This window comes from Oncorhynchus mykiss, chromosome 7, assembly GCF_013265735.2.
Source record: "Oncorhynchus mykiss isolate Arlee chromosome 7, USDA_OmykA_1.1, whole genome shotgun sequence".
Taxonomy (NCBI): Eukaryota; Metazoa; Chordata; class Actinopteri; order Salmoniformes; family Salmonidae; genus Oncorhynchus; species Oncorhynchus mykiss.
In genome coordinates this window covers 12,474,209-12,486,493 of record NC_048571.1, presented here as the reverse complement: position 1 = coordinate 12,486,493, position 12,285 = coordinate 12,474,209, and the positions used below count along the sequence as shown (strand labels likewise).

Sequence of the window (12,285 nt, the reverse complement as noted above, 5' to 3'; positions counted from 1 at the left end):
ATAGGATTACGTAACATGCGCACTGGATAGTCAGTCACCACTCCATTGCTATGCCCTCATTTATAGCACCAAAGGTCAAACTCAGATTGCAAATGTTTGCTGAAGTTTGTTTATGATGTTGCAGGCGTTTTCAAGCATATTCATACTGCTAGACGTATTCTAAATCTGTATATATAAAAGCTCACACGTGACGCGAAAAGAAAGTTTGCAAACATTCTCATACGTTTTCTCCTCATACTATATCAACGTTTCTTTATTCAGTTACATTGTAACGCCGACATGTAGCCTACTCTCCAAAGATTTAATATGGACGTTTACACTGAGGGGATTCGTTTATCTAGCTCGGGTTACCCCGATGAGAGGAGTTTGTATCGGGTGAAGGTGATTGCATTCATTTTGGAACAGGGCGGCCTGAAGGGTGTTAGCCGGTTCTAAACAAAAGTGTAGTAATTAAGGACGTGGAGTGATAAATCGGATTAGTGATGAGTCGGATTCAGTGCAAACGTGATTGCGATAAAAACGCTTTATCTGCCTTCCAATTAAAACTAGTTTGAACATTCAAACATGTATTTTTATGGAAAAGAGATGTTGTATGTTTCGGGACGATTGGCCGAGGGGGCAGATTGCTGTTTGATTTGAAAAGGGCCCTCCTTCCTCCTAGCCTTCCCCAGATGACATGAGGGCGCCATTTCTCGGTTCAACCAGGAAAATAGAGCTCCCTCATTTCACAGCGCGCGCCACGGTCACGTCCAATGATTATCCATGGGGCAATGTTCAGTTGCGTGCTCAGTAGAATGCTCTATGTTTTGTGTAGGGTGTTTGTCTTTATTCGTTAAATGTTCATGTGATATTATGTCCTAATATGTTGGAATACATTATGTAGCCTATTGGCCATTGATATTTAAACATGTAAAAGTATTGATCATTGAGTGATATACTAATGTTAATTGATAAATACCTTTTAAGGTGCACTTTGGATTATCTCCGGTCAATCAACAGAAACTACAGCCCCCATAGTTCCTTGCAAAATCTCACAGACTCAGTTACTCTGAAATGCATTCAACTGAGCAACAGCGCGCACACGAGTTCAGTCGGGGAAGAATTTAGAGGTAGGTTTTACCTACTTTCCTTGTCAATGTACAAAGTTGTATGTACATTGTTTAAAACCCAATTATTGGTGTCAACTTCAGCTAGCTAACAAGTTCACCAATGTTCCCTGCAATAAGATAATATTAACTCGCATGATGGAGCTAACGTTAGCTAGATAGTGTCAGCTACTGTAGGCAGTTAGCTAAATTGTATAGGCTATTTGATTTTAGCTGTAGCTAGCTCTCTGACATTGTTCACTAGCAAGGGGTTTATTAAAATAAGCTCCTACCTCTTCCAGACAAGCTTAGCTACCTTTAGCTAACTAACGTTAGGTATTCCAGACTGGAATCTGGTTAGCTAACGTAACTAGTTAGCTAACATTGAATATGGCTCGTGCCAGCCATGCGTGCAGAAGTTGCACCCCTGTTTTAGCGAATACTTTTTAAAGTAACTATGTCTGGTCTCACGCATGCAGCATTGCAATTACAAAGCTTTCTAACCATGGTAAACGTTACACAAGTCGTTCGTTTCTTTGGAGTGTGTCAACCCCAAGTTAATAAATCAGTCCAACAGAGAACAACAAAGTTATCATACATTGACTGCACCCAAATAATACTCGTTACCTGACAGCTCAGATCTGTTAGGGTTGTTGTTTACCATGGTTGTTACTATAATACGTGTGATTTGATGGGAAAGGACAGCTTTGGACATAGGGAGTTTGGTTGAGCACCATCCCACAAAATAATTAAGAATAAAGCACTCTGTCAGAAAACAAACTTTGAGTGACTATTTGCAAACATTATTGTATTTTACAGGTTCACACAGACCAGAGGTCCAGCTGTAAACTAGCTTGCTTTCAATCATTGTTAATCCATGGAATGGAGCAAAGGTTAACCTTCTCTCATACATAGAGTATGAAAATGGCTGCAGGTAGCACTTTAACTCCATGTTCGTCATTGTGAAAGGTTTCCCTCTCACCCCCTCTAATGTTTAACACTGGATCCTTTGTGGAACTTGTAAGGGAAGAGTGCTAACAGGAATCTCTACTCATTGTCTGCTTAGAACATCTGAATTGGTGGTTTAGGCCCTACTCTCTGGTTTCTATGAAAAATCCTATAGCAAGCCTCTTCACTATAGCAATACCACTTAGTAATTTGATACAGTCAGAGGTAGACTTGGGACCCCAGTGTCCACTGTCAGGCCACTACCATGGTGGGCAAAGACGCTATGGTGAGTGGGGACAGGGCTGTGGAGGAAGAGGCTGAACTGGACCTGAAGGAGACCTCCCCTGGAGAGCCTGACCCTGAGATGGCTCTTCCCCCACCTGAGGACCCCTCAGACGGCCAGACCAAGACCGCCCGGACCTGGGAGTTGTCGGTGGTGTTCCTGTGTTTCTATGGGTTTATGGTGCAGCTGAAGCCTGGGGAGCCCTTTATAACACCAAACCTGCTCAGCATGGAGAAGAACTTCACCAGGGAACAGGTCAGTGATGCACAGTCATCCCCCTATAACAGTTTGGAATGTTGGTGTGGTGTGTTTTGCGTGAGAGTGCAGTTTGTGTGTGCAACTATCCGTGTGTGTGTGTCTCTTAAGTTGACCACAGTTTTTAAGGGTGGGTAGATGTGTAGGAGGTAGGGCTGCACAATGTGGGCGAATAATTGAGTTGAGAAAAAAAAACATCTTACCAAATGTTGCAATTTGATGTTAAAGATCAAAATACTTGGGTGAATTGTTGGAATCATAGAAATGGAATAACTTATATTACAAAGTAGGGTTGGGAATTGCCAGGGACCTCACAATACAATATTATCACGATACCTAGGTGCCGATACGATATGTATTGCAATTCGATACTGTGATTTCATTGCGATTCGATGTTCCAAACATATTGCTCACCATATGTCTGCTGCAGAGGGACAAGAGAGAGCCATGAGAAAATTAGTTTTGATCAGTCATTGGGGGGGGGGTGATATTGTCAGTGGTATGATATATATGATATATATAGTCACAAATAATATCCCGATATGTAACTGTTTAGATTTGGTCCCCCATCGCTATTAAGAACCAAAGTGGAAAGCGGCATCGTTCTTGTTTGGAACGATTAGTTGACTGCATTGACCTAACAGAATAGCATGCGAACTTACAGTGAATCTAACAGCAAGGAGGAGGAACTGCACCGCTTGGTGGGAAGCAGCCGCAAGAGGAGAAAACAATGGCGGAAACTATAAAAACGTCCATTACACGTTTCAAAATATTGCATGCATAATGAATCTCGTGCAATATGGATCTCTTGCAATATGGATCTCTTGCAATATGGATCTCTTGCGATATGGATCTCTTGCGATATGGATCTCTTGCAATATGGATCTCTTGCAATATGGATCTCTTGCGATATGGATCTCTTGCGATATGGATATTGCACGTTAGTATTTTGATTACTATGTGAATTCAATAATTTTGGAGCACTAGTAGGAAGGATTGAGAAACTTATCTTCACTCTTGCTTAGTAAACAAGTATATTGTTAGTCGTGTCAACTATTGCTATCGGTCTTCTACTGAATTTTTATTTTTTATTTTTTTATTGAACCTTTATTTAACTGACTTGCCTAGTTAAATAAAGGTTAAATGTAAAACATAAAATTATATATATATATATATATTTAAAGGCCAGGGCATGTCAGTTCAACCTGAGGCCCAATTGATTTTGAGGGATATGAAAGGCAATGTCCTGCGCTGGAGGCTATAGCCTTGTATGTCACGTAGAATGACAACCCTGATATAACTTCTTGAATCTACTTGAGACGCACATGTCCCAAGTAGGCACCTGGAAATGCAAATGCGCTACGCTAAATGCTAAATGTACTCGTTAAAACTCAAACCTTGATCAAAATTCACAAGCAGGGTATTAAATTAAAGCTACACTCGTTGTGAACCTAGCCAGCAAGTCAGATTTTTAAAATGCTTTTCGGCGAAAGCATCAGAAGCTATTATCTGATAGCATGCACCCCCCAAAATGCCAGCTCGACACGTAAACAACAGATTTTGCGATAGACGGCGCTACCCAAAACGCAGAAATAAAATATAAAACATTCATTACCTTAGACGAGCTTCTTTCTTGGCACTCCTATATGCCCCATAAACATCACTATTGGGTCTTTTTTTCGTTTAAATCGGTCCATATATACCCAAAATAGCTTTGTATAGAAGTAGTGTCATTCAGAAAAATTCATCGTTTTTAAACGCTGCGTAATTTTTTAAAATTAAAAAAGTCGACGATAAACTTTCACAAAACACTTCGAAATCCTTTTGTAATCCAACTTTAGGTATTAGTAAACGTTTATAATCTATCAAAACGATTACAGGGCGATGTCTCTTCAATAGGTCCTCACTTCAAAAACAATGCAATCTGATCTCTCTCTGAACTGCATCCGGGTGAAGACTGGAGAACTTGGGGTCAGACAGATGGATTTTCCAACAATTAATTCGATTGAAAATTAGTACAATGGCGCCATCGTGCGGAATTTGTAGACGGTGCAGGCAAATTCCCATTAAATTCTGTTCTCCTTTAACAACTGGTGGAAGTGACTTATGGAAATTATTTTTTGCTTTCAGAGAGCAGTTTTTCTTGCGTTTTTCAATGAAACACACGCTCTGTTATAGTCACAGCCGTGATTTAACCAGTTTTATAAACTTCAGAGTGTTTTCTATCCACACATACTAATCATATGCATATACTATATTCCTGGCATGAGTAGCAGGACGCTGAAAAGTTGCGCGATTTTTAACAGAATTTTCAAAAAAGGGGGGGGTAGATCTAACAGGATAAGCTATATCAGCTGACACGTGTTCCATCTGAATTTATACTAGGAGCTTGAACTACAACCGCCCAATCCTAAAATAATTGAACCAGTGTTCCTTAGTCATGGAACCCACTGAACTGTAATAAGGCTATCACAGTGTGAGTGCAGTAACCCCTCCTCAGTATGGTCAAAGTTCACATTCCTACAAATTAGGGCAGTCTCTTTTTCTGATTGGTTACTGTAGGCTTGTCTGGCTCAGTATCAACTAATGAACCTAATGGCCTGACGTCTGCAGACTCATTGGAAGGTGTCCTTGCCTACAATGTAGCATTAGTTCAAATGAAGGTGATCAGTGAAGGTTTTTGCAACTTTTTACAAGGAGAACTGGATTCCACTGAGTCCTCTGTCTCTTCTATGTGGTCTCCCCCTCTCATACCCGCCATTCTCTTCCTCCAGGTGACCAATGAGATCAACCCGATCCTGTCCTACTCCTACATGGCGGTGCTGGTGCCAGTCTTCCTCCTGACAGACGTCCTGCGTTACAAGCCCGTCCTGGTCCTCTCCAGCCTCAGCCACGTGGCCATCTGGCTCCTCCTCCTCCTGGGCTCCTCCCTCTTAGAGATGCAGTTCATGGAGTTCTTCTACGGTATCACCATGGCAGCACGCGTGGCTTACTCCTCCTACATATTCTCCCTGGTCACCCCAGAGCTCTACCAACGTGTGGCCAGCTACTCGCGCTCTTGCGTCCTCATGGGGGTGTTTGCTAGCTCGGTGCTGGGCCAGGTGCTGATATCCGTGGGCAGGCTCTCCTTCGCCATGCTCAGTGCTGTCTCCTTGGCCTTGGTGTCCTTCGGCCTGGTGCTCTCCTGCTGCCTGCCCTGGCCCAAGAGGTCCCTGTTCTTCAACAGGGCCCACCACGCTGCCCAGAGGAACCTCCAGGAGCAGGCTGCCGCCCAGTCGGAGCTGGCCAGGATGAAGCAGGGCGAAGCGGGCTTGGGTTCAGGTGACACACCCTCCCTGGCCCCTCTCAGCTCTGGTTCCTCCTGGAGGGACTCAGTGTTTATTCAGATGCTGAAGGAGCTGAGGAACGTGCCGCGGAGGCCCAGCCTGAGACTGTGGAGCCTGTGGTGGGTGTTCAACTCCGCTGGCTACTACCTGGTGCTGTTGTACGTCCATGTCCTGTGGAACAAGGTGTACCCCGCCATTGAGAACAAACACGTCTACAACGGAGGGGTGGAGGCTGTCTCCACACTACTGGGTGAGGGATCCATTTCCCTAGGTTTTAGTTTTAGTCTGGGTACAAAGGCCCTCCAAAGCCAGGTATACAAGTGTTTTAATAACAAATATGTAGCATTCACCTGGGTCTTTACTGTCTGACAGGGTTGGAGCCTGTGTTCTCCAAGTCAATGATTCCTACAAAATATTAACACCCCTACAGCAGGTGGCAGTGGTAGTAGTGAGAGAACCATGGCAACATGCTTCAAGGTACATATTTTCTCAGTCAAATGAGTTCTCCGGCGTCACGTAAAGTCAGGTCAATAAGTTTGTCTTAGACCAGGGTTTCCCATCTCCAGTCCTCCAGTACCCCCAACAACACGTTGTTGTAGCCCCAGGCTAACTCGCCTGATTCAATAGTTGATGAATAGTTAACAAGTAGAATCAGGTGTGCTTGTCCGGGGCCACAACAAAAATGTGCACCGTTGGGGGGACTGGCGTTGGGAAACACTGTTTTAGACTGACCCCTCTCCAATTATTTAATTATGACTGAAATTACATGACCTAAACAGCTGACAAGGACAGGAGACATACAAAGCCCATCAATCTAGAAAGAGGAATTCCCATGAAGTAGAATGTGGTGAGACAATAGTAGACTAAACAGTCACGTTCTGTTGAAAGGTGTGGAAGATGACAATGGTTTAGATGTTGATCACACAGGGAGATGACGCCAGACAATGTGCTGCTCCCCATAGTCATTTAGTAGAATTATTTTTATTGATGCATAATAATAACATAAAGGCTTACTGAACCAGCAATCTCCTCTGTTTGCCTTGATATGATAATGTCAAACTGTGACCCTGAGTCCACACACAGCATTTATTAAATGAAGTTCCCCAAGTCTTAATCACCTACTCAGTCATTAACTTAATCAGCTTATCTTCTTCGACTAACTCTACCCCGTTTACTCTGTCCCAGGTGCGATCACGTCGTTTGCAGCGGGCTTCGTGAAGATCCGCTGGAACCTGTGGTCTGAGCTGGTGATTGGCATCATCACGGCTCTGCAGGCTGGCCTGCTGCTCCTCATGGGGACCACCAGCAACATCTGGGTCTGCTATGTGGCCTACTCCCTCTTCAAGGGTTTCTACCAGTTCCTCGTGCCTATCGCCATGTACGTTTCCTTAGGTCTACTTTTATTTAACGTTGTTGTATACATATAATGGGATTTTGGGGATTTTCATGTTCAGACGTGTACAGTGTATGAATGCATTGTCAAATAGAACTGTCACGTCTTTCTTACTTTAGGCTGTACATTTAATCTGCTGACTATCCTGTTGTGGTGTTTGTAGTTTCCAGATCGCCTCGTCGCTCACCAAGGAGCTGTGTGCCCTGGTGTTTGGGGTCAACACTTTCCTGGCGACCGTTCTGAAGACCATCATCACCCTCATCGTCTCTGACAAGAAGGGTCTGGGACTAGACGTACACTCCCAGGTCAGTCACACACACTCTGATTACGACCACGCTCAGACGACTTCCTGCAAGCTGACGTCACCCATATGGGAACACCATATGTTTTCTAATGAGTGCTGTTCTGTTCTCCAATAGTTCCTGGTCTACTTCTTCTACTTTGCCTTGCTGACAGTTATCTACCTGGGCTGTGCTGCCTGGGTCATCATTCGCCACTACAGGAACCAATCGGCAGGAGGTGGAGGGGACACCGACCAGGCCACGCCCACTGAGCTATGTCCCGTACCATCAAACCCCTCGGAGACGGAACCTCTGTCCAATGGGAACAACGTGAAGGCCTGAAAGGGATATTCCAGAATGTTGGCAATGAAGCCCTTTATCTACTTCCCCAGAGTCAGATTAACTCGTGGAGACTATTTTTATGTATCTGCATGCAGTTTGAAGGAATTTGCTACCTAGCGTTAGCCAAATTGCTAACTACCATTAGCGTAATGACTGGAAGTCTATCGGAACAGCTAGCATGCAAGTTGTTCATGTAGACTTCATGTCATTGCGCTAGCTAACGCTAGTTGGCATTGGATCGCGAAACTACCTCTAACTTCCTTCATACTGGATGCAGAGACATACAAATGCTATCCATGAGTTCATCTGACTGTGTGGAAGTAGATAAAGGGTCTCCTTGCCAAAATCCTCAACTATCCCTTGAACATTGTCATCTTTACATCAACACCTAAACCCCTTACACTAACATTGAGTTGTCTAAACGGTCTGGGAATCTCTCGCTACGGTTTCCACACGACTGCACAAGGACAGATGAGACTTAGAGGTGAGTCGAGACCTCGTGACACTTCGTTGGATGTGTTGGGGGAGTGTAGTTTACCAGTGTTAGTGAACAGTCACTGTTCTCAGCCCTTAGTGCCTTATCCGTTATATCCAACGTGTATTCAGTTCACCAAAAGGATGTTATTATGGAATACATATTTTTTTCTCAATGTTTTTAAAGAATTACAGGCAGGGCCCACCTACATTACTACAAGATAATATAAAAAGCTCACTCGATCAACCCTAATGGTCTTGTAAGCAGCGGTGGGAAAAGTACCAACTTGTCATACTTTAAAGTAAAGATACCTTCATAGAAATGACTCAAGTAAAAGTCTAAAAGTATTTGGTTTTAAATAAACTTAAGTATTAAAAAGTAAGAGTATAAATGATTTCAAATTACTTATTAAGCAAACCAGATGTCACAATTGCATTTTTTCTTCATCAGTAGCCAGGGGGACACTCCAACACTGAGACATCATTTGTGTTTAGTGAGTCTGCCAGATCAGAGGCAGTAGAGATGACCAGGGTTGTTCTCTTGATAAGTGTGAATTTGACAATTTTTCTGTCCTGCTAAGCATTCAAAATGTAACGAGTACTTTTGGGTGTCAGGGAAAATGTACGGAGTAAAATGTACATTATTTTCTTTAGGAATGTAGTGACGTAAAATTTGTCAAAAATATAAATAGTAAAGTACAGATACTTCTTAAGTATTTTTAAGTACTTTACACCACTGCTTGTAAGTAGCAATACATGACCTTGTATGCGGTACAAATCACATTATTGCGGGAGCACCTCTAACAGAATGAATTAGGCTGTTTGGGAAGGTTTACATCCTAAGCAACCTGCCTCAACATTGTTTCGAAGTACAATAGACCAGCATATAGCTACTGGCGTAGGTCAATTTAAGGAATTTTATTTTTCGGCTTTAGACCAATCCCTACTTCTCACTCAAACAGTGTTTTGTTTTTAATAGTCAGAGTTTGGGCCTAGTTGTCAGCCTAATGTTCTCAGAGAGACTGTTGACATGTACTATGTAGTGGCTGCTTTGCTCTTCTTATCCCAGAAACATCCCAAATGGTGTTATCCACTGTTGATTATGTTCAGAGGTTTCCAAATACAGGGTAATCATATGTTCCCTGATAATGTTGAAGCACGTTTGTTTTCGTAACTCTGACTGAGAAAATAATAATTTCAAGTAGAGGGGACCAATAGGAAATGATCTACAGAAACAGTCTAATTCTACTGGACTACTTCTTCTACTGATGGAACAATAGCCTGTTTATATTCAGCAAATGATTCACTGTTTGCGATCATTAGGAATTCTCGACAGTTGCTGCAATTGTATTGATTAGCGAAAACCATATTTTTGAATCTGTGTGTCTATTGTTAGCTGTACAGAAGTCCTCCAGTGAGAGAGGTGTGCCCCACAGGATCATGATTACTATGTGATCACATTAGCATTGCTTTAGATTAAGTAGACACATGACAGGATGCATTTTGGGGCTGCTGAATCTTCCTGAATATTTTTATTTGAAGAGTGAAAAGATTTTCTAAATGAAGCCCTTCGTGTGTATGTTCACTACACTCCCACTGTCTTAGGTTTAATCAGCGATTGCTTGTGAACAAAGCAGATGCCAATTGTTTTAGGGCCTTCAAACTAACCATATCAGTGGACTTTTATTTTTTAAATGTCACCTTTATTTAACCAGGTAGGCCAGTTGGGAACAAGTTATGCTTGTTGCCAGTGAGTAATTCAATGCACCTTGTGTCAGGAAGTGTTTTAGCGATCATTTTGTGTATAGTTTTGCTTACGGGAGAGTGGGGTAAGTTGAGCCATTTTTTACGTTCAGTACTTAGGTTCAAACACTTTGTAGTTTTATATATATATTTTTAAACATTGGCCAGGTCCTGTTATCTCATATCCCAGCGATAATGCCTTGCATTGTGCCTGGAATGAAAACACTTCAATTTGCTCAACTTGCCATTGGTTCAACTTTTACCCCAAGGCAAACATTTTGATTATATTAGCACACACACATACAATAAAGCACTTTCATGCTGGTGTATAGAATAATCTTAAAGTTATCTACTTTGCTTTAGATACAAGCATCATGAAACCTCTATAACAGAAAGGAATTTGACTTGGTGAAAATCTTTTATTTTATTTTTTATATATATTTTTTTACTTAGCTTTTTCCAAATGGTTTCTTCCTTCAGACTCCATGAAATGATGACCTCTTCCTAGATATTTGGTCAAATTATAACATTTTATGTATAGTTTCCTAGAAACAAGGGTGGCTCAATTTACCTCTTTGGCTCAACTTACCCCACTCTCCCCTATTTTTGTTTAAATGTTTTCATGCAGATTTGTCTTTTCTCCCCCAGCAGTGCTAATCATCCGTTCATTGTCATCTTTTCTAATAGGAAGCCCACATGAATGTGAATGTGTAAACTGGAGTAAAGTTGTTATGAACTACTGCAAATGAGTTGGAGGATTTAGCAATGAGCTGGCAGACCTTTATTCTGCATGTTATTTTCAAATGAGCTATTTTGTATTGTTTAAATGCAGGGGTTCTCACAAAGTTTTTGCTTCGTGGCCCACCAATTGAGCTGTGTTTTGAGTCTCCACCCACCATAAGGGTTGAGTGGTAAAAAAAAACACACACACAGACCAAAGCATGAATATGATCTTGGCAGTGGACACAATATTTTGCAGTTTCAAAGCTAATCCCCTGCAATTCCACATCCTGCCATGGAGCTGAAATAACATTTTTGCAATTTTAAAACAAATTTCCTTCAATTCTATGCATTTTGACATGGTTGGTGTTCTTATGCACCAACAACATCAGTGGAGGCCTGATTGTCTAGCTTTTATTTTGTTGATTGTAAATTCTCAAATATTATAGGCTATTATTGAAAAATGTATAGGTCCGTTCTCTTTTCTGCATCCCATCCCAGTTTGGGAACTACTGTTTTAATGGAACAATTTATTTATCTGTGTGCGTAAGAGTAAAATTGTGTTTTCTTAAATGTTTGTCACTGAGGAAATAATGAAGTTGAAAAATGTAAATATATTTTAGGCCTATATGTTTATTCTTTGGAATCTGACAACTCGAGGAACTCATATCTGGTGTACCCTTTACATTCTGAATGTGTTTATACCATACTTAAAGTACGCCCATAAATGCAGATTATACCTACCCATTTTTTTAAATTGAAGTTGCCTTTAATTGAATTGCTGTGCATAGGAAGTGGTTTGCTGAATTCCGGTCCCCTTGAGTAATCTTAGGACCATCTTACTACAAAACTGAGAAATCATGTCAGAATATAGACTATAGTAGTTGAGTGTCTATTAATTACATGTAGGGTGGATAAAAGATGTGTGTGAACAATACAAGCACTTAACTTGAGAATGCTATGTATAATGGGTCCGGAACACGAGATATGCAACTTGAACTTTGCACTATTCTCTAATTGATTTAAAAGGTCATATCTCAAGGTAGGTTTCAGCATATAGTGATGAGGTTGTAGAGTATACAATGATTTTTACATGGTCATATGGCCTCGTAAACAAATACAAAGGTATGAGATTAATTGCACCTTATGGTCTATAGGCCGTGCAGTATACTAGCCAACGAGTTCAGTATAGGATAAGATTTGTAACGTTAACTGTCAGAATTGTTCATGTTTATTATTGTCACACTGACTTCAATCAATGCTGAATATATATACACTTTGGGTGAATGACTGTGAACCTATTTTGTTGCTGTAAAAAAACAGACTTATGTCAACATTTTATTTTTGATTTACAAATAAATCAGTTTGGAAAAACAATGTAGCATTTGTTTGTTTGCAATAAACATTGATGACATTGAGAGAAATGGCACAGTAC

The 12,285-nt window shown here is 41.3% G+C and overlaps 1 protein-coding gene across 2 annotated transcripts; it reads left to right on the top strand.

The window, feature by feature from the left end:
• Positions 1–972: 972 nt before the first annotated feature.
• Positions 973–12,227, top strand: LOC110528833 (reduced folate transporter). 2 transcript variants are annotated; one of them, XM_021610967.2, is made up of 6 exons: positions 973–1,109; positions 1,905–2,571; positions 5,346–6,147; positions 7,083–7,275; positions 7,454–7,595; positions 7,710–12,227. In XM_021610967.2, the coding sequence occupies exons 2-6, from the start codon at positions 2,299–2,301 to the stop codon at positions 7,911–7,913; spliced, it is 1,614 nt and encodes a 537-aa protein (XP_021466642.2). In that variant the 5' UTR covers positions 973–1,109; positions 1,905–2,298; the 3' UTR covers positions 7,914–12,227. The 2 variants fall into 2 exon arrangements, with proteins under 2 accessions (XP_021466642.2, XP_021466643.2); XM_021610968.2 differs by having other exon boundaries at positions 1,018–2,571.
• Positions 12,228–12,285: the final 58 nt, after the last annotated feature.